This window comes from Haliotis asinina, chromosome 16, assembly GCF_037392515.1.
Source record: "Haliotis asinina isolate JCU_RB_2024 chromosome 16, JCU_Hal_asi_v2, whole genome shotgun sequence".
Taxonomy (NCBI): Eukaryota; Metazoa; Mollusca; class Gastropoda; order Lepetellida; family Haliotidae; genus Haliotis; species Haliotis asinina.
The window spans coordinates 44,783,529-44,810,132 of NC_090295.1; the positions used below are offsets into that span (position 1 = coordinate 44,783,529).

The following is a 26,604-nucleotide window of genomic DNA, read 5'->3' on the forward strand; positions in this document are numbered from 1 at the left end:
ACACTCACTTAAAGTTTTACATAATATGTTATGTACAAACATATGATTACAAACCAACTGCAAACCTTATGCAGATGAATTGCCATGAGATCATGTATGAAATTGCTGAAAAGCTTGTGAAAGTATTGGGCATACGAACCAGTATGTTTTGGTGTAAAGTTCTGTTCACAATTCATTAACTCTGAGTTTCATTAACTCTGAGTTTCACTGAGCTAAATTACCACTTGTGAGTCTAAACTTTTGATGAGTAGTATATATGGTCTTGAAGATCTGCAGATTCAGAGGAACCGATTCAAATACAGTACCAGCAAATGTCAGTGACTCCTAGAGTCTCAGATACTGACGTGTGTATATTGGGATTAGGAGTGACATAAAGAAAAGAAAGTTTCTAGAAAGTACTCCCGGGCCCACCTCCACGGTAATGAGTCAGATATCATGAATTGATAAAATAAGCCACCTTCTGAACACACGTATCAGGATTATGTCCACAGTGTATCAATGTCTAGGATTAGATGCTGTATCTATGTGACAATCAACAGCTGACAGATGTCCATACAATCAATATTAGCATACCAAGAAAGTCTCCCATGTCAGACTGCGATTAACATTGAACTGTCTGTGTGAATTGGGGAAGGGGAATTTTGACAGCCTGTTTGTAATCATCATCTTCAGAAAGAAGTTCAAATGATGATTCCAGGGTAGAGTTGGTCCTCAGCTGTTTACAAAGCACCCTAAAGGATCTGGTGGTTGAACTTGGAGACTTGGCTGATTGTGTGTCATTGTGTCCTGATGGCATAGGACACAGCTCGTAATATCAATCACTGGATTAGCTGGTCAAGATATTTACAGTCCGTTTGCAGAGTTTACCAACACCAAGAGAAGGAAAAAGCAGCAGAGTTCTTGTAGAATTCCCCACTTTTATAGTCCTATGACTTTTTTGAGAATATTCTTAACAATAACCTGACCCGGGAAGGTCCGGGGAAGAGTAGGAGTTTAGCAACCCATGCTTGCCATAAAAGGTAACTATGCTTATCGTTAGAAGTGACTTTCAGGATCGGATGGTCAGGCTCACTGACTTGGTCGACTCAGGTCAGCGGTTCTCAATTGTGCAGATCGATGCACATTCTGTTCATCACTGGATTGTCTAGTTCAGACTCAATTATTTACAAACTGCCGCCATTTACCTGGAATATTGCTGAGTGCAACCTAAAAACTAAACTCACTCACTTAATAACCCAACCCAACCTCTGCTGACATCCTTCACTGCCAGATTGATATGCATCATAAAGATTGAATACAGTGTGAAAGCAGACGGAAAGTGCCTGTTCTTTCAGAGTTTCTGAAAAAGGGAGTCAAAATTTGCGTTATTGGTGATTATATGGCTTATGTGGGATGGTGGCCCCAAACCCCTATTCCCTATATTACTCGAGATCAACAAGTTTGTGACTAAACCTGTTCAGACTCCATGTGATTGGCTCCCACCCATGAAAGGTTCAGTTTCTACTTTCACTGAATAGCTTTAGCAGTAGGTAGTGTTTGTGAGATCATAGATTACTGCTTGTTGTGTGTTGGAATCGTAAATTGGTGCCTGTTATATTGGATTTAGAAGCCATTATTGCTGAGGAGATTGACCTGATTGATAAGCAGGGGTGTGTTTTGAAGACCAACAGTTACATCAAGGTCTTACTGGCTGGTGTATCTAAAGCAGTGTAATATCAGTCACAGCGGGTTGTCTGCACCGCTGTTGTGTATCAGTTATATAGGTGAGCACTTGCTGGTCACTCCACCTTCAATCAGTCAATGAGGTGAGAGGAAATCGAGTTCAGCATATCTAGTATTTGTTTGCAGGTGTGTCTTCGTTTGCATGTGTGTCTGCGTCTGTGTCTGTCTCCTTGTCTAGTTTCATGTCTGTGTCTGTATCTGGTGGTCTCTGTGTGTATATCACTGATTGTGCTGTTGCAGACAAATGCCAGTTTTTGTAGTACCGGCTTGGACTGGCAATAATGATCGCTAATCGGAAATATTGTCATTTGGATGCATCATTTCATTCTGTGAAATATCTGTCACAGTTGGATGTCTGGCAATCTCATAGTGTGTATGTCACTGATTGTACTGCTGCAGACTATTGTCATTTTCCTTAGTACCAGCTTGAACTGGCTGTAGTGATCACTGATCAGAAATATCATCAGTATGATAGGGTACATCATTTCTTTCAAACCTTTTGGGTATTTTTCCTCAAGTTCACTTCTCCAAAGCTTATGATCGATCAATATTTAGTTCATGATTATTGATCTCTATGATCTCCGTGTACCAACTGATTTAGATGCCATGCCACAGTTAAATATGGATACCCTACACATACACAGAGCATGGTATACCCAACACAGATACAGAGCGCAGACATTCTAAGCTGACCAGTCATGTACAGTGGAAGCTGTCCAATCCGGCACTCACTGTGACTGAGGAAATAATCCACTTTAGGGAATGTGCCGGATTATGGAGCTGATGATAAATGCACAAGCCACGGACAGGACTGAGATTATATGCCAGTGTTGACAACTTGCTGTATTGGACAGATGCCGGTTTTGACAGTTTCCACTATAATCTGCATAATGCTGACAGCAAGCCAGGAGAATGATTACTACTATGTCTTAATGGTTAAATGTGTGGCATGATTCCTAAGGGTTTCATCTTACATTTGTTATCTTAGCAGACCTCCATATATGGACACAACAAATGAGTCAATAACAGACTACTGACAAGGAACAGTGGTAGAGGGAAACTGTCAGAAGATGTTACATCTGTCAAGTGTAATCAACTCATGATCGAAGACTTGAGAGTGAAGTGAGTGTGTGTCCTGGTGAATACATACTTCTACTTTACTGATCCTTGTCTAGTCAGGGCGATGGGATAGCCTACTGGTCAAAGCGTTCTCTGATCATGCCGCGGACCCGAGTCAATTTCCCACATGTGTACAATATTTAAAGCCCATTTCTAGTGTCTCTCGCCAGGATATTGGTGGAATATTGTTGTTGGTGGCATAAAACCATTCTCACTCACACACTCACTCACCCACCCACCCCTATATAGTCCGTCTACCAGAGAGGGTCAGTGGTACCACATTCAGGAACCAGACATCATTAAATGTTTCATGTAGGTCAGCCTTTGGTATGATGGACATCTGTAAATTATGATAACAAACTCAAAGGGACCACTTAATGTTGTTTGTATTAACAGTAGTTTGTAGTATGCACTTCAGCTGAAGTATACAACACATGGTCAAAGCAGTTTTTTATTGTTATGAGCTTTTAGAAGGTTTTTAGTGTTTTTAAGCGTGTCTGTGTCAGTGGGGTTCTCTGTTCTTGAAGTTTGCTGTTATAACATTTGAAAATCTGCTCTGGATCCAGCAGTCATCAGTATTTGTGTAAATGATTCTGTGTAGACAAATAAACCAGAGATATCCATGCTATGACATATTCATGACATTTCTTCTGCTACTGTCACACTCAGTCATATAAGCCAGACCATTCAATCACCATTTCTGCTGCTAACATCTTTTACTCCAATATGGGGGCGGTGGGGTAGCCTAGTGGTTAAAGCATTTGCTCACCACGCCGAGCACCCTTCTTCGATTCCCCACATGGGTTACACTGCTGTGATATTGCTGGAATATTGTTAGAAGCGGTGTAAAACTAAACTCAGTCACTATTTAATTGTCATGCCTTTCTACAGTAAGAATTTTTCAGGTTGCCAGAAAGGTATAATGAATAAAAAAGGTTCAAGGATCACATTTTGTTGTTCATTGTTAAGTTTCAGTAGGGCATGTGATGATCCAATTGTTAAATATGGAAGTAATTAGGGGTAAAGTGCTTTAGCTGAAATCTGTGACTCTCTTTACTGTGTAGACTGCTAACATATCAATGTTGCTGTTACACTATGAGATTTTATTTCCTGTATCAAATGCCAGTCACTTGTGCAATCACTATTAGCTGCGTAAGTTAACTGGTTCATTCATTCCTTGTTTTCTCGCTGTTTACATGCTACTGTAACTAAAGGTCATCATCAAATGCTGCAGAGAGACTTCCTGACCTAGTAATCATGGGACAGTTGCATATGTATGGGTTAATGCATGAAACTGACAATATTTCATTATCAGTGCAATATCAGGAAAGAGACACTGCCATTTCAATCAGAATTGAAATATCTGTAACAGTTTTACAGAACAATCATATTATCAGTTTTGATGCAATCAAAATACCAGCCAGTGAATCTGTTGTTTGTTGTGTAACACTGCACTGGTCTGTAAATAATCAAGTCTGAACCTGTTGATCCAGTGATCAACAGCATGCACATCGATCTACGCAATAGTGATACAGTGACACAACCAAGTCAGTGAGTCTGACCCCCCATTCACATTAGTTCCCTCTTACAAAAATGATAGGTTGCTGGAGATCTGATGACTTTTAGCCCAGATCTTCACAGGTCAGTTAGTGGAACAATGGTTGAAAGGTTATGAAGGATCACTCGTCACTCAATATTTATTCCAGCTAATGTGAGATTCTATCAGGGTACCTGCAATATTAGCCTGCCCATAGACACCTAAGGGTAGAAATGTGTTTTTCAATAATCATTATTACAATATCGACCAGGCTTGTTACCAGTGAATGTTGCGGGTTATATGTGGGTTGACCAAGGTGCACTCTCCTTCAAGAGGGGATTGATCACAAGTGACGATATAGCAATATTGACACAGTTTGGTGTTATTGACGTGTCTTGATGGCATTTTGATTCGTGGTTAGGGTGTTCATATTGACCAGATGTCACATTTAGCTTGTCAATAATGTATGGGTGATTTCACATCAGGGAGGGTCATGAAGGAAGGGATTTGTATCAGTGATGTAGTCTGTTCATGGAGCAGTGTATCTTTGTAGTCCATCCATGGAACAGTACATCAGTGATGTAGTCTGTCCATGGAACAGCGTATCAGTGATGTGGTCTGTCCATGGAACAATGTATCAGTGATGTAGTCTGTCCATGGAACAATGTATCATTGATGTAGTCTGTCAATGGAACAGTGTATCTTTGTAGTCCATCCATGGAACAGTACATCAGTGATGTAGTCTGTCCATGGAACAGCGTATCAGTGATGTGGTCTGTCCATGGAACAATGTATCAGTGATGTAGTCTGTCCATGGAACAATGTATCATTGATGTAGTCTGTCAATGGAACAGTGTATCTTTGTAGTCCATCCATGGAACAGTACATCAGTGATGTAGTCTGTCCATGGAACAGTGTATCAGTGATGTAGTCTGTCCATGGAACAGTATATCAGTGATGAAGTCTGTCCATGGAACAGCGTATCAGTGATGTGGTCTGTCCATGGAACAATGTATCAGTGATGTAGTCTGTCCATGGAACAATGTATCAGTGATGTAGTCCATCCATGGAACAATGTATCATTGATGTAGTCTGTCCATGGAACAATGTATCATTGATGTAGTCTGTCAATGGAACAGTGTATCTTTGTAGTCCATCCATGGAACAGTACATCAGTGATGTAGTCTGTCCATGGAACAGCGTATCAGTGATGTGGTCTGTCCATGGAACAATGTATCAGTGATGTAGTCCATCCATGGAACAGCGTATCAGTGATGAAGTCTGTCCATGGAACAGTGTATCATTGATGTAGTCTGTCCATGGAACAATGTATCAGTGATGTAGTCTGTCCATGGAACAATGTATCATTGATGTAGTCTGTCAATGGAACAGTGTATCTTTGTAGTCCATCCATGGAACAGTACATCAGTGATGTAGTCTGTCCATGGAACAGCGTATCAGTGATGTGGTCTGTCCATGGAACAGTGTATCAGTGATGTAGTCTGTCCATGGAACAAGGTATCAGTGATGAAGTCTGTCCATGGAACAGTGTATCATTGATGTAGTCTGTCCATGGAACAATGTATCAGTGATGTAGTCTGTCCATGGAACAATGTATCATTGATGTAGTCTGTCAATGGAACAGTGTATCTTTGTAGTCCATCCATGGAACAGTACATCAGTGATGTAGTCTGTCCATGGAACAGCGTATCAGTGATGTGGTCTGTCCATGGAACAATGTATCAGTGATGTAGTCTGTCCATGGAACAAGGTATCAGTGATGAAGTCTGTCCATGGAACAGTGTATCATTGATGTAGTCTGTCCATGGAACAATGTATCAGTGATGTAGTCTGTCCATGGAACAATGTATCATTGATGTAGTCTGTCAATGGAACAGTGTATCTTTGTAGTCCATCCATGGAACAGTACATCAGTGATGTAGTCTGTCCATGGAACAGCGTATCAGTGATGTGGTCTGTCCATGGAACAGTGTATCAGTGATGTAGTCTGTCCATGGAACAAGGTATCAGTGATGAAGTCTGTCCATGGAACAGTGTATCATTGATGTAGTCTGTCCATGGAACAATGTATCAGTGATGTAGTCTGTCCATGGAACAATGTATCATTGATGTAGTCTGTCAATGGAACAGTGTATCTTTGTAGTCCATCCATGGAACAGTACATCAGTGATGTAGTCTGTCCATGGAACAGCGTATCAGTGATGTGGTCTGTCCATGGAACAATGTATCAGTGATGTAGTCTGTCCATGGAACAAGGTATCAGTGATGAAGTCTGTCCATGGAACAGTGTATCATTGATGTAGTCTGTCCATGGAACAATGTATCAGTGATGTAGTCTGTCCATGGAACAATGTATCATTGATGTAGTCTGTCAATGGAACAGTGTATCTTTGTAGTCCATCCATGGAACAGTACATCAGTGATGTAGTCTGTCCATGGAACAGCGTATCAGTGATGTGGTCTGTCCATGGAACAGTGTATCAGTGATGTAGTCTGTCCATGGAACAATGTATCATTGATGTAGTCTGTCCATGGAACAGTGTATCATTAATGTAGTCCGTCCATGGAACAGTGTGTCATTGATGTTGTCCATTGATGGAACAGTGTATCATTGTAGTCTGTCCATGGAACAGCGTATCAGTGATGTAGTCCATCCATGGAACACTGTATCATTGTAGTCTGTCCATGGAACAGTGTCTGTTCATGGAACAGTGCATCAGTGATGTAGTCTGTCCATGGAACAGTGTACCAGTGCTGACCTTGAATGGAACAGTGTACCAGTGCTGACCTTGAATGGAACAGTGTACCAGTGCTGACCTTGACAGTCAGTCAGTCAGGGAAACAACATTCAGGACATCACAGCATATGGATGTCAACATTTTCAATTAGGGAAAGAGACACACCTCTGTTGTCATGTTCTCATCATTCTGACATTTACCAAACACTTAATCAACATATCTCAATTCTTTTCAGTGGAGAATCACTTAATCGCTTTGTTGTTGCCATGACAACCAAACATTAATGGTTTGTTTATTGTGCATGGTATTTGTTCATGCATTTCACCTGTGATTGGTACTGCTTCATGGCTGACAGGTAAACACTCTCCGCTCCACTGATAGCAAAACTCAGTCAATCTAATGAGATAACCACCAACGAAATGTTTTGACTTCTGACAATGCTGTTGTCAGGCAGAGTCTATGGTTGGCCAGTTATAGATTTCATGTCAATATCCTTGCTTTATATGGTTCCTATTTCAAACAATAGGCCACGTAGAGAGACAGATTCTTCATAAGTGGTAGAAGTAGTTGCAGCTGTCATCGTTGATCTGTAAGCAACATGTTACAGAATTGAGAGTTCTGGAATGTAGAAAAATCAGATTGTAATTACACAGATCCCATGCATTTATGTAATTTTTACATGCTATTGAACCAATTTCTGTCCTGAACATTATGTAATATTGTCAATGTGTGACTTATTGATATTCCAAGTAACTGAACTGCACTCAAATAAACTCTGTGGCAGATAAGAAAAAGCCAACTTGAATGTGAAACATAAAGCACTCTGATGTAATGCTTCATGAATCAATGTTTCTATCAAAAATTATTTGTCTATGTTCTTTTTACAGTAAGGAATGTTAAGGTTAGCGGTCATACTGAGAAGTAACAACAGACTCCACTTGATCATGAACATCAGCGAGTCCTTGCATTTCTCTAGACCTGCTTAGAGGCAGATAGTGTGGCTCATGTCAGCAGGTTCAAGTTAAAAGTCCTTAACTGGAATGAAAAAAACCTCCTAGTTTACGTCATAGTAAATGATAATGTTATGGCATTATGGCATTATGGCATTATTGAGGTGACTTGCTTTTCACTCATGATGGAACCAGTAACATGAAGAGGCTTTTATGTTTAGTTTTAGTTTTATGTTAGAATAATCTAGGACATGACCAGGAATGTTAGGGGATATAAACTGTAGCATGGCATCAAATTATAAAGACCTGATTTCTACAAGGAGCCACACACACATGCATGCTTGTGGCTGTATAAGTTCAATAATAATTAAAGTGATGTTAAAGTCCAGTTCACCTCATCAAACATGGCTGTTTTATACATTTCTGTATTTGGAAACAGGGCTACTCAATCTCTGGCAGCAAGCTTGATTTATCTCTTTATTGTTATGATTATCATAATCGTATACTGTGAGATATACACATTTATGAGGCAACCAGCCATCTTGAGCAAGTTTATGGGACAGTCCGTGATATAGGGTGTATCTATACCTACAGACAAACATCGAGGTATAGCCATTTATTTCAGTATTATATACATGAATTATTTCCCTGACAATAGCCTGAAGAACACTGGCCTTCAATAAGGCAGTCCACCAATCATGAAGTAGGGGCCATCTCAAGAATATTTTGGTTAACAAATTACAAACTGCAATGATTACTAAAGTACCAGACATATCGTTCTTCTTAATTTCACAATTATGTGAATGTTTCACCCAAGATAAATGAACAAATGATGATCAGTCTGTGAGGTCATCTTTTTGAATTTATGAATTATCTATTGAGATGCCCCCTGAATGTTCAGCATGTTGGTTGTGTGAGGTGATATAACAATTGTAGCCACCACACATGACTGATTGCCTAATCTGTCATTGAATACTGGACATGCTCCATTGGAGCTTGACAATAGGTGCTGTCCTGATAGAAACCTTATACTCAGCCCCACTCCTACCATGGTGCCTTGTAACAAGCTGGCTGACAGACTTTCATACCACGGTAAACCACATACTTTTCTTCATAATGGTTGTTGGACGTCAGTCACAATGACCAGGACATGGTCGTCAGTGGATTACTTGTCAATATTGTGTTGTGAACCTTGTTTGTTGGTGTAGATGTCATCACTGGTGTTGAAATGACACAGTGCAACAGCATAATTCTAATGGTGTGAGTCTTCCTCATTGTTCAAGTGTGTTTAAAAACAGCTAAAACACATTTGGGTTTAATGGTTCATTTCTGTGACATTTGAGACATGAATATTAAGCAGGGTCTTAAACTGGCATGAGAGCGTATTTTTAGCTTGCTTGATTCATGGTGTGTCACAGAACTGTTGATAGTTCCTCACCAGATGAACAGCTCTAGGAAAGAGTTCTCTCTGTTCCCCCATATTCTTTCTTCCTCCGATTAAAAGAGGTAAGACTAAGTAGTTCAACTCTATTTGTATCAATTTGTATGTATTATTTGGGATGGGGGAATGGGAGGAACTCTTACCCTGCTCTAAAAATGTCAGTCCTATGACATAAGAAGTGTGGTTAACTATGTGTTTCGTCACCAACACAATAGGTACTGCTTTGAACTGTCTATGCTACGTCCTGTGACACAAGAACTGTCCTTATCTATGAGTTTCATCACCAAGACAATATTTACTGGCCCAAATGATTTGGACTGTGACCTATGACATGTGACCTGTCCTGAACTCTGTGTATCTTATACCATGTACATACTGTTCTAAATATTTACTCTTTTGGCATTTCGCTTTGTTACCTAAATTGTCAATACTCTATCAACACCTATGTTTGATTGTTGTATGACATTGCCACCACACTCCTATCTGCAGAATTTCTGCCAATATGTGTAATCTCCTCAACAAATGTATGCCAGTGGGTTGGTCTAGACACCCATGAATCCAGGAATGGGGAGTCTAATGGTTAAAGTGTTTGTTTACAATGTGGTTAAATTCTCTTCATGGTACAATTTTAAGATGTAACTTCTGCTGATGCCCTGATATCACTAATACTCGGAGTGAAGTATAAAACCAACTCATTCACACCCTCACTCACTCACTCACTCAGTCATGCATGCATGCCCCCACTCACTTATGCACTCTTCTGTCTTATAGTGTATTCAAGTTCTGCTGGACAATGGCTGTGACTCTACCATCACAGACAACAAGGGACTGACTGCTGCAGAACTTGCTGACAAGTGCAATCAGCCTTTCTGTGCTCGTCTCATACGGGGAGAAGTCAAGCTACAGGTAAATACATGCCTCTACTCATCCCCAATAATCCAGGGTTCTGTGTCTCTTTTCTGTGACAATAGCTGCTGTGAACCTATCAGACTTGTTCTGAATCTAAAATCAGTCAGTTCTAAATACAATGGCTGTGACCTTTCATGATCAAAACAAGTTTCTCTCCTGGACTCAGTTATTATCTGTTTCATAAACCACAAGAATTTTATGACTTGAGGTTGATCACTACCCCTGACTTATCATTCAAGAAAACAAATTTTGAGTTAATTTAGTTATTGAACACTTGAATGGAAAAAGCGATGATTTTAAATATTTAATTTTAAATCTTTGCCAAACTTGTGTTCAGAGGAGTATTTTTGATTGGTGGTGAGGAATATAGAACTGGTGATATGGAGGTGGATGTGTTTAGGTACTTATCATGAGAGACTGACGATGTGATTCACTGGATTATCAAGGATGCTCTAATGTTCGATGGGTTTGAAGCTGTGTTTGTTTGGTTGACGGTCCTTTCATTCCAGTTACATATGCTGATGCTATTATGTGAATCACTGGATTGTGTGGTCCTGATGGTGTTATATTCGCAGACCATACCCATTTGATAATGTTGAATGTTAAGTTATACATAAACAAAACAATTTTAACATACAAAGTGTTTGTTCAGAAATGGTTATTGTCTTTTGGGCCAGTAAGTGAAGAAAACATATGCTCTCGGTTACAAAACCTTCAGCTCCCTTGTATCTATGTCCTCCCCATAGTAGGGCACAGCGTTCTATCCAGCATGTCAGCCTTAATTTCTTCCAAGAAAAAATAGTTGCTGTTTACACTCAACAAATATTTTCCTTTTCACTTTGGAATAAAGAAAAGTTGGTATTGGATTAGTCTGCCTTTGTGCCTGCGGTACTTGCCATCCTAATCAGCTTCTGTCACACCATATTGACAGAGTTAAAACTTTAGACATGGATACAACACTAGGCAACCATCTCTAAATAATGTCACGTTTACCAGACAACTAATGTTTTAAAATACAGTGACACAGTCCTGAATTGAATTCCCTGATAAAACCCTAAGGATTACAACAACGTGGGATATATTTACATATCCACCTCCAACTATGTTCCATAGAGCTCTATATCCACCAGCTGTCTATATTTAGTTGTGTCACCTCTACCAAGCAAACTGTTATGATGAGGCTGCGTGATGTGAGGGTTATGTTTCACCGGGCTGAAGATATCTACCAACTGGACTATATATAGGTGTATTACCTGAAGTGGGGACACTGTGATCATATGTTTGTGTGACGGTCAGTGATGTAACAGCTGCACGTTCTTTAAGGTGCCTCATGAGCAAACTTCATCCAGATAAGGGTTAAAATACGAACTGTTCCATGTAAATTAGTGACATTGGCCTCTGTGAAGGTGAGTAGTTGGTACATTGTCCTTTATTAATGTCAGAACGTCAGCTGTGAATGGTTCTTGTCAAATATATTTATTTTTGAAAATGACGTGAGTGGGAAGTTTGACATCGTGCATTGATCTAGGATAAGAAAACATTGGTTAACATGGAATGCCAGTTTTAGGTTCATCGGGGAATACTCATTGCCTGTTGTATCTTCATGAGGGAATATGGTTTTATCTTCATTAGGGAATACTAGTTTTAGCTTCAAAAGTTCTATTTATCAACAGTTATCTCAAGTTTTATCATCAGCAAGGAATATTTGACATGTCATCAGCAGCAAACACAAATTTTGTTATCAACAGGGAACACCAGATTTATCATCAGAAAGTAACGTTATCGAATCCAGATGTGTTAAGCAACTTGGAAATAATAAAATAATGTTTTACAGTATGTTTTAGATGACATACTGAGTTTATTTTAGCAGTTTTTATTTAACAAAAATTTTTACTGTTAATGATAAGTTCTTGCTTTGTACATTGAACATTTGTTTTATTTGGGGATCTGACACACAAACACAGTTTATCAAGAAATGTTGAACACTGCAAGGCTCATTAGTCCAGCAAGTGAGTAGTTCTCAGAAGCCTCAAGAAAAATCTGCTGGTCAAAACAAGTCTGTGGAGAGCCCACAAGAAGTGATCTTCTGTGTGTCTCCATCCTGTATTTTCTCCTGGGACACGTGTGTAGAGGCTATGTAATTCTGTCGTCCTTCCAACATGAAGATTGCTGATGCTGGCTGAATGAGACTGGGCTGGTTGTAGCATGACAAAGTGATGTCACCAGTTGTCAGGAATCTGTCATTTGTGTTGCCTGGAACAGAAAAATGGAAGCTCTTGATAAGGCACTAGTCACTATACTTTGTCACCTACAACATATTATTTATGTTTAGGTCAACAACTGAGTGATTTATTCACAAAAAAAGTATATGTGTTAATAGAGGTGGTGATCAGACTTAGTGACTTGTTTGCATGAATGTCATGTAGCAGGGCGTGGAGTCATCCCACACATGACATCCTTACCTTATCAGCTTGCTGACAGGGTTAACCTCTTTGGTCATGTGATCAGGGCATCCGACATCAAATCAGAAGTCCGTGGTTCGAATCCCAGCATGGGACGTGGAAATTTTGTGGCTGCTACACTCACTGCTGTTGGCATTGCACTCCAGACTGAATACAGACCACTACCTTCATATATCCAGAGGACGATAGGATAGTGGTGAAAGTGTTCACTTGCCATTGAAGACACAATTTTGATTCCCCACATGGGTAGAATGTGTGAAGCCCATTTCTGATGTCCTCCTCCGTGATATTAGTGGAATATTGCTAAAACGGGGGTAAAACTAACACTCACTCACTCTCAGAACTTTGATCATGTTGGTAAGACAAGCATAAAGTTCTATCAACAGCAAAAAATTCAGATCAGAATTTACGGTTAACAAGGTCGCCTGTCATGACACCATCATATCTTACCGAGTACCCATTCACTAATGGATGAAGAGAATACTTTCCTTTTCATAATCCCCACTGAACTTCTAGTATATCCCAAGAGACATATTTGGATGGGTAGCCGCAATCGTTTTTCACAAACTTGTAACTTTTACCCTTGGCATAGTCAGCTGATGGTAAAGTCTGACTGAGTTACATGCCCTTCTACTAGAGATTAAGTCACCCTTGTCTGTTGCAGCCCTCATCTGCCCAGCCACCTCTTGTTCCCAGCACCAGTCGCGGAACTCCAGAAAGACGCCCTCAGCCCAGCGGTTTCCAAGGATACCAACCGAACAGACCTGCGTCAGGTAATTGTCTTGTTTTCCATATCTATGTAGATGTCATTGAAGATGCTATTTACTTGTTGTCATGTCACTCATTACAACAGTGTTTATATATATTTGTGATGACATAAAGCAATAATATCTGTATACAAATGTTTTGAGCAAGAAATGCTGATACCTTTCTCATGAACAATTCCTCCGAAAAATCTTTAGCTTTTCATTTTTAGGGGCATAATGTGTATGATGATATGTTGTGAGATATTTTTTATACAAAGTTGTTTAGAATATAGTATGCCATTTAAGAATGTTACTGTTGCCATGGTGTTGCCATGCTCGATTAAATGTATTTCCATGTGTGTATATCACATTTTGACAGGTATCTTTCCTTTCTTCCCTAATTTTAGATGTACTTATTTTTTTGGTTTTGTTTTTTTTTGTTGTTTATGCACTAGTTCCTTGCCTAGAGGATTTTTGCATGAGAAGAGCAATCTATTGTCCATCACAATATTTACTGCATTCCTTACAACAGTTGACATCAGTCAGTGCCAAAACTCTGCAGAAACTATTTCCATGGTATTGAAAATCAAGGACATTTTAGTTCTTGACAACTTCAGTCCAACTTAGGACATGAGGGAAAACCAAGTTCTATGGATGGTCAACTTCTTTATTGCAATGATTATAACATTTTGGTATAGGTACTCCATTGTCAAGCTAGTAATGATGATACTCTCATTGCAATAAGGAAGTTGACTATCCATAGAACTTGGTTTTCCTTACAACTTCAAACAGGCCTCTCAAAGACCTTTAGGAAATGGAGTAATATAACAGACATGTAGGTCTCTCTTCAAGATATCTGCTAGAATTATGATCATTACTGTATATGCATCATCCTGCATGGAGGTGCCCGTGAAGGTCCTGGGGTAGAATAGGCCTTCAGCAACCCATACTTGCCGTGAGGCCCGTGAAGGTCCCGGGGTAGAATAGGCCTTTAGCAACCCATACTTGCCGTGAGGCCCGTGAAGGTCCTGGGGTAGAATAGGCCTTCAGCAACCCATACTTGCCGTGAGGCCCGTGAAGGTCCTGGGGTAGAATAGGCCTTCAGCAACCCATACTTGCCGTGAGGCCCGTGAAGGTCCCGGGGTAGAATAGGCCTTCAGCAACCCATACTTGCCGTGAGGCCCGTGAAGGTCCCGGGGTAGAATAGGCCTTCAGCAACCCATACTTGCCGTGAGGCCCGTGAAGGTCCCGGGGTAGAATAGGCCTTCAGCAACCCATGCTTGCCGTGAGGCCCGTGAAGGTCCCGGGGTAGAATAGGCCTTCAGCAACCCATACTTGCCGTGAGGCCCGTGAAGGTCCCGGGGTAGAATAGGCCTTCAGCAACCCATACTTGCCGTGAGGCCCGTGAAGGTCCCGGGGTAGAGTAGGCCTTCAGCAACCCATACTTGCCGTGAGGCCCGTGAAGGTCCCGGGGTAGAGTAGGCCTTCAGCAACCCATGCTTGGCGTGAGGCCCGTGAAGGTCCTGGGGTAGAATAGGCCTTCAGCAACCCATACTTGCTGTGAGGCCCGTGAAGGTCCTGGGGTAGAATAGGCCTTCAGCAACCCATACTTGCCGTGAGGCCCGTGAAGGTCCTGGGGTAGAATAGGCCTTCAGCAACCCATACTTGCCGTGAGGCCCGTGAAGGTCCTGGGGTAGAATAGGCCTTCAGCAACCCATACTTGCCATAAAAGGCGACTATGCTTGTCATAAGAGGCGACTAACGGCATCGGGTGGTCAGACTCGCTGACTTGGTTGACACGTCATCGGTTCCCAATTGATTGATGCTCATGTTGTTGATCATTGGATTGTCTGGTCCAGACTTGATTATTTACAAACCGCCATCACATAGCTGGAATATTGCTGAGTGCGGCCTAAAACTAAACTCACTCACTCACTCACTCACTGTATGGAGGCATCTGTGTTAATGTATGGGAGTTACGATAACATTAGTGCTAAGATCACTTCCTGCAGCCGTGCCCAGACAGTTAACTAAGTAAGTACTCCACTGGAATCAAACTAAAAATGCTTTATGGTTCAACTTCTTTATTTTACAAGGTCACAACGTTTCGAGACAGTTCCTAGTCGTGACCTTGTATAATAAAGAAGTTGAACCATAAAGCATTTTTAGTTTGATTCCACCAACTTCTAAATGCCTTTGAAACAACTCATACTCAACTGGAATTGGATAATGATCATTCTCTGCTTCTGACATTTCCCTCAGTCATTTATATGATTCAGGATATGTAGCTGTTTGTGTTGTGTATTACAGTCGCCTCGTCTTCCTCTGACTTTGGTTATTACACAAGTCGGGAAGCTGCCCGCGGCGGCAAACAGATCACTGGTGGGTGGTTGTAACGTGTGCTGTTTGCCTGGAAACTATTTCTGAAATTTCTAGCCTTGCTTTAGCAAATACTTTTCCTGTAAAATCTGTAGACAAAGGGCTTAAGAAACGCTGACCGTTTGTTGCCTTATTACACAATTAACTACAGGTTATATGAAGAAGCTCACTGTATACATCAAGGTGTTAGTTTTATCCCCAGATTACAGCATTCCTTTAACTTCTTAAAATAAAAACACTTTAAAACACTTAAGAGCAATTATTTTTGCCTGTAATGTATAAGAATAGGTATTTATTTGTGATTTTCTTTTTGAAGCCCTGAGTATACAAATGCTTAGTGATATATTATGTCAAACAGCAGAAATGTTAAAACGGTTTTTTTTACAACAAGACATATTAGACTAAATACCACTGGATATATAGTCTTAAAAAAATGTAGGGGATATTAATTTGTTTACATATGATTAAAAATATTTAGGAGATTTATTGGAGTCAATCACTGTTGATATGATATTATTGAATGTTTTGAGAGTGCATCACCATTTGCACTTCCTTACAACCATAGTTATTTGGAATGTAGTCACTTTTGAAAGATGATTGGTGTATGGCATGTAATATGTATGTACAGTGGAAGCTGTCAAAACCGGAATCTGTCTAATCTGGCAAGTTGTCAACACCGTTATACAATCTCAGCCCCATCCATGGCTTCTACATTTACCGTCAGCTCTACAATCTAGCACTTTGTCTAAACTGGATTTTTTCTTCAGTCCCAGTGAGTGCCGGTTTAGACAGCTTCCACTGTGTATGATTTTCATGTTAAAACAAATGACTAGAAACAAACACTAACAAATGTGTGATGCAAGATGAGTGTCAAACTTAATGTTCTAAGTGATTTTTCGACCTTCTTGATAAAATATCAAAGTCTAGAATGGGATCCCATGCTCATGAATGGGCCTACTGCGTTGTGCACATGCGCATCATGCATTGTTTTCAGGGGTGATAATAGAGGGAAATGGTGGTGCGTTCATAAGATGTCTGTCCTTGAAATGTTTGTCAATGTTTACACTTCATATCCAAATTGAAAGTTCATTATCCCCTACTTTTTTTTAGGAGTATATATATGAAACTTGGTAATATTGTCATGAAAAACAATACCTACATCTTGCTCAAAAAGTACCGCTTGGCAAACATGGATACAATTCTATAATTAATCTTCATAAATACCTCCTGACCGACTTCCTTATTGGTGTGAAGATAATGTTTATAAACACCCTCCGCTAAGAGCACACATGATAGGTCATATATTCTTGAGCACATCATGGAGGGGTAGGAGCAAATAACTGCCCTGAAACTATTGTCAGAAATGTTTAGTTTCACGATTAATCACCTTCTCTTCCATAACACACATTATGGTGAATACAGTATGCGTGTGTGTAATATCAGCAGGGTCTCTTCTGATGTCAGGTCAAGTTGTTCCTACCACTTGTTTCCTCCACTTTGCACCCAGCTTGTTTTGCACCATTTCTTTTTCATCTGCACATTTCTTCTACATCAGCTTGTATTGATCCAATATTCACTGATTGTAGATAATCCTATTAGTGTAGATTACTGTCAAGCATATGTGCTTCTATTGGGGCTATTGCAGGAGGGGCTGTGGTCATTTGCCAAAGTATATAAGAAATACTTATTCTGATAATATTTTGGGTGGTTCTCCATGAAGTCAGATGTAATTTGGTCTTCTGGCAGGAGCATTGTTCAAAGGTTAGTGGCCATAACTTCTACAAGTTGCATCATAACTGGATGTTAGCATCTACACCAAAGCATCACATCTACTGCAATAAAGAAGTTATCAATCCATAAAAACTGTTCCTCATTATGTGATCTTGTCTAAATGATGTTAGTTTTGCATTGTGACACCCATGACTTCTCAGTTCTGACTAGAAATTGATGAGGGCAGTTATGAAACTGTTAACCAACAGTCTTTGATTTTACTACAAATCCAGTCAAGCAGGCCTCACTACTAGCTATAGGTTTGTACTCGTCCTTTCATTAGGCCCAGGGGAGGTGGGGTAGCCTAATGGTTAAAGCGTTCGCTCGTCACGCCGAAGACCCGGGTTCGATTCCCCATATGGGTACAATGTGTGAAGCCCATTTTCTGGTGTCCCCCGCCCTGATATTGCTGGAATATTGCTAAAAAAAGCGGCGTAAAACTAAACTCACTCACTCACTCATTAGGCCCCAAAACACCAACTCAGCTGGTCAAAGGTCATGTTTATGTGACCGGTCAATATCCCAGATAGATTTTTTCTTGTCTGTGGATGAGTGAGCTGGGTGCTATGGTACTTACACAATATTTCATTCATGTCATTGTGTATTGGCTTGATGTGGGGCAAAAATGTCAAACATTTTCCACTTTGGTAAAACGAATGAGTTTGGGCATGGGGAGTATAATCTCTTTCTCTCTCTAGTTGGCCTCTTTTCAACGGGAATTTTATCATAGCATTCTGTGGAATGTCATAATGTAATGCAAATATTATCACCTTATCTGGGTGATGTGTAGCAAGATGTGGGCATGGGTATATGATAATCTCTATATATACTGGCAAAGGTTTGTGATAATATTTATATACACAGGGATGTGTGATATTTGGGTCCAGGGTTTGACAGTCATCTCAAGGAATGACAGTCATACTCCTGATGTGGAATGTTAGTGATTGAGTATAGCTTCACATCTCTTTTTAACAATATTCCAGCAAATCATGGTTGAAACATTAGAGATGCTACAGAAGCCAAGACCCCAATCTTGTTCTCAATTTTATACATTTAACTGGCAATAACGTTAATTCTCCAGTAAATCACCTCCCTGTAGGTTCTTGAACACCTTGCATGCTATGTTTCTCAGCTTCTTTGCATTGTACCCAAGTTGCCTCTCTTTGTTTTTCTTCCCTTGTTTTGTGTGGTGCTTGTGGTGGAAAGTTATAGGCTGATGTGGATCATGTTGGTGTAAATCTCTTATTACAACAGATTTACATTGACGTTTTTGTGGATTTATTCATTTCTGAATTTAATCAATGTGAATAATCTTAGTTTTTGGGGTTTTTTTTTTAACAAATGTTTATCTTAAGATAATTGAAACACATAAAATTGTTCGTTGTAATAAGATGCATTTGGGATTACACTTTTTTAATAAAGTACAGACTCTGGTATGTTTGGGGATGAGTCCATCTTGGATATTGTTCTTCCCACGAATTGGTGTTTGCTTCTTATTGCAGTGTTTGCAGAAGTCCATAATAACAAGAATCCAGACTATAGTCGACGTTTATCTAAGGAAACCGGGGAGCCTGAATGTGTCCTTCAGCCAGGTGAAAGGTCATCTATCCACAGGTCACCTTCACCTTCATCACTGCGACCTCCTTCACCACCAGTGTCGCCTCCATACAACGGTCGCAATCGTGGGTCAGTGGTGAGCGAGTTGTCATCAACTGCATCCACCTTGAGTTCACTGTCAGCATCAGCTTCCAGGGAGTTTGAGGAATCAGATGCCCAGGATGCAAGAGTGAAAGTACCTTCACCTCAGAGAGTTCCGTTTTCAGCTGCAAGAGCTCGGTTTGAGAGTCGTCCGCACTCAAAGTACGACACTACTCGTAGCAGTGACAGTTGTGAGGAGTCAGGGGAGACAATTCCAACACACAACATATCGTCCTGGAGATATTCCGAATTGTACGCCAGGGGAAGGAATGTTGTGATTGAAGAAAAGGAGCCTAGTGGTAACATGGCTTCACCAAGGGAAGTAACTCAGAATGGGGGGACAAAGAAGACTGTGATTCAGATCAGAGGCAGTACTATTCGTATCGATGATGGGACAGGTTCACGTGATATTAAGACTCACTCCAAACAAAATGGCAATGTGACAGGCTCCACACCTGTGAAGTCCAGCCAGCCCAAGCTGATAATGACAATGACCCCCTCTCCAGTTGACCATTCTGCTACGTCGACCGCAACGTCCACAGTTAATGGATCAGCTGCCAACGGGCAGATGACAAATGGAGATGTATCCCCCAGAAACTCTGTAGGTCAGTCTGTGGTGAAACCTCAGTCTTCGTCAGTTGTGTCCGAGAACAAGACCGTCACCGCCAGTAACGGAATTACTAACGGAAACACATCAGCAAGCACAACATCAGTGACCAATGGGACATCAGTGAATAAACACAGTGCCCCCACAAGTGGTCGCCCAATGGGCTTCAGCCCACTAGGAAGCATCATGATGTCAGCCCTACCCCCTAAAGTGACGCCACATGCTTCAACTACACCAGCAGCACAGAACCCACCCCCCTCTCCACCCCTACCTCCTCCCCCACCTCCAGTGGAGGACCGCACACCATCGCCAAGCAACACAAACATAAAGTAAGTCCTTATATTAGACAGTTCTTCACTGTAGGGTGTGATAAGCGTTCATCAGGAAAATTGATCATGAGTATAGACAAAGGACTGCTGATGCAAGATAAGGGGCAGGGGTCATGATTGTAAATATGATTAGGGTGTCTTTATCATGACTAAAGGGTGTAGCATCAATGTTGACTTTGGATGGCTGGAAAATGGCCAGTCAACTTTGATAATGAATTTTGAACTTTAGAAATGAATGGAATAGTTTGTTCTAGTATTGGAGCAGCCATGTTTTCTTACCAATCAAGCCACATGTTGATAGTGACACATTCATCGTTGCAGACCATCCAGCCTGTCTGGGGGTGCATTCCAGAACCAGAATGGCTTTGTAAGGTCTGGACCACGCGTTGCACCAGGCGACCTCATAGCTGAGCTGCAGGCAGGCCCAGGAAAGTCAGGGCTGAAGACGTCCAAGGGTCCTAACCGTGGCACCACAATGGTGTTCTCATTCGGCAATGGGAATATGGGAGCAGGTCAACCTCAACCTGCACTACCCAAGACGGTGAGTTGTAAATACTGACTAATTTTGGTACTCATGGGTTGAAGGGGTTGTCAAAACATCAACTTGTCACATGAAAGGACCTGGTTTGATTCCCCACATGACCGCAATTTGTGATAGTGGGGTGGCCAGGTGGTTAAAGCATCCGCTTGTCACACTGGGTTTGATTCCCATTCTTAACATCAATAGTTGGAATGTTACTTTGTTGAAATTTGTTTTCAGAAATCCTGTGGGTCTGAGATCACTCCTGTTATGATTCTTGGTTGTCAGTAGTATACTCATGTGTCTCACCGAAGTGTATCATTTTAGACTCTTACTCTCTTTAGTTTTACAACCATATTAATCTACCTGAAGGTGATGATTCTGAAATATGCTGTCACCAGTCCAGCTTAGGTAAAAACTAATGAACAAATGAAATGTATTAAAAGAGGTTCACCAGTATGTGTTACCTTCCCTTCAGGCCCCAACGAACAGATTAGAAGGGGAGTTTGACCCAAAAAACTTCCTTGACCAGGTGCCAGAGAAGGATTCTTCCGGACAACCAATTCCTCAGTGGAAGAAACAGATGCTGGCCAAGGGCATTGCGGAGAAGGCTCAGAAGGAAGCCGAGGAACGGCGGAAGGTGAATACTTCCTGTCTGGCCACTGTAGTCTGAATTTATAGTCAGTTTAATGGCATGAATGTATTTGTGTACAACTGACACGTATCCTTGGTCAGGTGACTTCAAACCAGTAGATCACACTTAGGTTTGGTAATGTTTCAGTCACATGTGGGAAGGTATTGGAGTCTCGTGTTAGATTTGGCACACAACTTATCATCAGAATTGGTCAGAATTTGATGTTATCTGTTTCATAAAATTTCTTACTAAATTTCAAACAAACTAGAGCTCAACTTGTTTGGTTCCTGTGAATCCTTCCTCTTTATTGTATCATATACATAAATCCTGTACAGTGGAAGCTGTCTAATTCCGCCTCGACACGGACCGACTTTTCTGTCTGAATTACAAGGAGTCCAAATTGGACTGGTGAGAGTGAACAGTTGGCTCCCTTGACAAGGAGATACGCATGCACGGTACTTTTATGATGAAAGACACAACTTCCATGGTGAAACGTGTTTTCGGGGTAATAGCGCAAAAGATGATCATGAACATTATTGCGTATCAGTAGATTATCAAAACTGTAATTCCATTAATAAATATCACCTCATCTTTTGTAAATTTATTGTTAGAATGTTTTGTCCTTCACTGGTTTCCAATGCAACATACATTTCGTGTCTTGTCCGCAAGCATGAGCGCTAGAAGTATGTACCATGTTTTCGTGTTACGCGCTATTTCACGGGGTAATGCCCTTGTATGGAGACGTGTGTGATTCAATCTTCTCCACAGAAATCAACAAATACAACGTATCATTGGTTAAACCATTTTGTCACTGATGAGAAATTACTGGAGTATCGTCTTTTTAGAACAAAATCGCATACCATAAAAATGACACTGAGTGAGTCATGTCAGCTTGCTGAACTGCCTTGTTAATTCCTTTTGTTAATTGGTTATCATCACACCTGATAATAAGTTTGAAGTCAATAATCGGCTAACTAAAAAGCACTTCTGCCTCAGGCAGTCCAGCTAGTCAGAGTTATTAAGCGATGTTTTCATAGTAAATTACCTTGAAGGGCTGAGATTTCAGTCCGAAATCAGAGTTACATGAAGTCCGAATTAGTTAGCCTATATGTAATAATTCTTAGTTAACTTCTGCCGGGAGCAACGATTTGGTCCAAATTATATAGAAAACCGAGTTACTTAGGGTCCGAGTAAGACAGCTTCCACTGTATTTTGAATCCAAACAATGATAATCCTCAGCAATTTCAATAAAAGCCTCTTCACTGTCAATTGTAGACAATACTTGTTTTTGCACATGCATTTATTTATTTGTGATAACAGTATATGAAATAGTGTCTGCCCAGCAGCCAGATGCTTGCTAGTTACATGGCAGGCTTACAACTTTATTTCATAGCCAGCCCTGTGGGCCAATACATTTTTCAAGGGTATACGTTTGACCATGTCATTGACTACGGGAAATATTTCAAAAATAATTTACAAATGTGGTAACTAGATGATGTCCTAGGTGTCATATTTGGGATTTCACTTTCTCAGTAAATAAAAATTCTAGTACTTTTTTGGTTGAGTCCCATCCAGGATTCGAACCTGCACCCTCAGAGTTCGGCACTCAATCGCCAGCACACAAAGTCAGCCGCCTGGCCCGCTCAGTCACAGCGACTTCCACAGTGGGGCTAGCCGGCTGACTTTGTATGCTGGTGATTGGGTGCTTGACTCTGAGGATGCAGGTTCGAATCACGGATGGGACTCAACCAAAAAAGTGCTAGAGTTTGTACTTTACTGAGAAAGTGAAATCCCAAATTTCACCTTAGTGGAGATTGAGAGAATATGAATATGAAAACTTCAGTCATGTGGTTTGATAATCTGATGTGATGCAACTAATTTGTATGACTTCTTGGATTTGGGGGAGCTTTTTCTTCCAAAAGCTTTTATAAGACTTGGTTGATGAGTACTTATTGTGTAAAAGTGTCGAGTGCCTTGTTAAGACATTGCAATGAACGAGGTTGTGTAAAGTAATGAGATGCTAATTGTGAAATTTGAAGATTATTGTATTAATGATTGAATTGCTGTCTGATTGGTTCTGGTATGGAGTGCTCATGGCTCACTGACTAAAGAAGTCTTTGTAGTTTGAGCATACCCTAAATGTATATTTATGGCCACATTTTAGAATCGTAAACCTTTGTAGGATCGTTTCCAGAAAAGGTTTGCTTTAACTTTCATCCATTTTGTTAAGATTGAAGCAGAAGAGGCAAGGTTCCGGAATGTGCCGGCCTGGAAGCGAGCTCTCATAGAGAAAAGGGAAACAGGCAACAAGTGAGTGAAACAGGCAGAACAAGGGGAGGTAACTCTGTCAGCCCTGAACACTTCTGAAAGTCCACGATGTGACCTTAACAGAGATAACATTATGACATCATTTTTAACAATACAGAAGATCATTGAACTTAACAGGTTAAATTGTATATTTTGCAATTGTTTTGTGAATTACTTTTCTTGCTGACTGTACCTGCCAAGTATGTATGGCTGATAATAAGTGTCAAGACTAGACAGACAGACAGGCTTATGTTTGATTATGAGAACACTGTGAGTAAGAGCTGGTCCAGTGTTGTTTATGTTTAGTTTATTATATATATATATATATATATATTGTAGAAACTGAGCACCATGTGGTAAGTCTTTTATGTTTGCTTCATGGATCAGCTTATTACATGCTTGTATTTAAACTCTATATATTCATGCCTGAACTAACCAACAAATATATATATTTCATAAAGTACAGCTAACTAATTTGTAGATTTAAGAATTTACAATTGATACCTTAGTTTTTGATGAGCAGATAGGCTAACATGGAGAATGGGAAATTGATACTCTGTGAAGCAGTCATAAAATCTGACTGTGTCTCACAATCCAGATCAATCCGTGCTCATTACGCATGTTGTGTAGTGAGTCAATGTTTTTGTAATTGCCAAGCATATTTCCAGTTACAACAAACAAGTGGTTAATAGCATCAAGATCCTGGAGTGAAAAATACTCACACTAGATTTGTAATCCCTAAAAATCTCCATAAATTAGGGGTATATTTTATGAGCTCTGCTTAAAGGATTAAATTGTAATGTAACGAAACTAGATCTGGTTCTTGCTTGTGAACAGTTGATTGTCATACTTACCCACTTACCCATGATGTGCACGTTGTAGTGCCTTGAGCATGCACAAGTGCATGGAAACAGGGACCTTATGAATAGACATTTTCATCCACCTGCACCAAAACTACCTTTCACATTGTGAAGTTGTGCAGGTGTCAACTTTTTGTTTACTAACTAGTCTGTTTGCGAAAGTGCTGAGAAAAAAATCATTTTCTAAATGTACCTGTATAAATATGAAGTAATTCAATAAAATCAATGATGAATGAAAACTGGTGTTGACCAATAAAATTGTACTGCAGTTACATATGGCTTCTTCCACACTTATTTCTTTTTGAATGGATTCTCCAAGCCGTTGGGTTTAACATATCACATATTAACATTAACCATCACAGCAAATCCAGGGTTTGATACCCAACGTGGGTACAATGTGTGAAGTCCATATCTGGATTACCCTAGCCATCATATTGTGGAATTTTCCTAAAATGCCTTCAAGTCATGCTCATTCACCTAGGTTTTGATAAGTTCTGAGCAGCTTATGCTGGTAGAGTGGATTACACTGAACATGAAGAACGACTTCATGACTTTGTTCACAGTGGGTTGACGCGTCCTGACCGCATTATTCATATTAGTCACTAGTGGTCTTGTCCAGGTGTTACACAACAAACAATAACAATGTAAAACTTGTGATCTTTGTAAGAGCACATCCAGTGATATTGTGGGAATATATGCGGTTTTCTGATCTGCATGAGTGCGGGTTATATGGAGGTTTTATGTTATGTTGCCACAATGTGTGTCAAATGTGCTTTGGGTAGGTATGTGCTATTTGTGTACCCTTGATAACTGTGACCTGACTTCCTTACTGAAATGGGTGGTGGGATAGCCTACTGGTTAAAGTGTTTACTTATGCCAAAGCCCTGGTTCGATTCCCCACATGTGTACAAGGTGTGAAGCCCATTTCTGGTGTCCCCCCATCGTGATATTGCTGGAATATTAATAAAAAGCAGCATAAAACTGAACTCTCCCAATCACCCAACTCCTCAGAAAGAGAGAATGTCACTTTCATACAAGCTAGCAAGCTTCAATTTCTTGCTTCAGTAATATGACTGGAGTTCTAGTTCTAGTATCTGACATAATGTTATGGATTTCAACGTCTTTATTGTATACACGTTTCTAGGCTTTTCCTTGCACTTTATTCACAAGACAAAGGGACAAGGAAAAGCCCGGAGACGTTGTGTACGCAATAAGAAGAAGTTGACTTCCAGCATATTTTGTCTTATACTTGAATACCATCTACTGTATACCTCTCAAGAACCTCATCTGATGTGCTGTTCAAATGAGTAAACCAAACTCTCAGGAACCAATACTAATTAATATCTATTGCTTGAAGCCTTGAATCCATTTTGTTTTTCATTCTTCCATTTGATAAAGGTAGATGTTTAAGTGGAGTGTTTCAGCTAGTGAGAGACTTGTCAAGTCAGTTTGTTTCTGTTATTCTCTGCTAACAAGGAACTGCATATTAACACATAACCCTGGTAATAGGATGCTGGTGAATGGGTTAGTGAACTCCAAGAGTTTTGGGCTGTGACTTATATTGTGCACAATAAACAAAAACAAACAATACACAATTAGTACAACCCTGTAAAATTACACATCTGGGCTGTGTTCAACAACGTAGTCTTAACCCTAAGTTGATCATACTCACATACTTTAACACTTTATGATTTCTGTGGAACAACTCTCTTATCTTTTCAGATTTTTTTAACTGTTTGTTGCAAATAGTAAAATGATTTCATGATGCAAACATATACAAAGTAAAGCATGTGATATATTCAGTATAGATTGGCACAATACTGCTAAAGACAGCATAAAACTAAACTCACTCATC

General features: G+C 40.2%; 1 protein-coding gene across 3 annotated transcripts in view; it reads left to right on the forward strand.

Moving 5' to 3' along the window:
- Positions 1 to 26,604, forward strand: part of LOC137268091 (espin-like) — a 79,595-nt gene that overhangs the window by 46,560 nt on the left and 6,431 nt on the right. The window contains exons 4-11 of one of the 3 annotated variants that reach the window (XM_067802601.1): positions 10,300 to 10,434; positions 13,564 to 13,672; positions 15,956 to 16,027; positions 19,297 to 20,428; positions 20,750 to 20,969; positions 21,427 to 21,588; positions 23,813 to 23,892; positions 24,229 to 24,245. In XM_067802601.1, coding sequence (XP_067658702.1) covers positions 10,300 to 10,434; positions 13,564 to 13,672; positions 15,956 to 16,027; positions 19,297 to 20,428; positions 20,750 to 20,969; positions 21,427 to 21,588; positions 23,813 to 23,892; positions 24,229 to 24,235 — 1,917 coding nt within the window. In that variant the 3' untranslated portion in view covers positions 24,236 to 24,245. The remainder of the gene's footprint in view (positions 1 to 10,299; positions 10,435 to 13,563; positions 13,673 to 15,955; positions 16,028 to 19,296; positions 20,429 to 20,749; positions 20,970 to 21,426; positions 21,589 to 23,812; positions 23,893 to 24,228; positions 24,246 to 26,604) is intronic. The other 2 variants (XM_067802599.1, XM_067802600.1) reach the window with 2 other exon arrangements.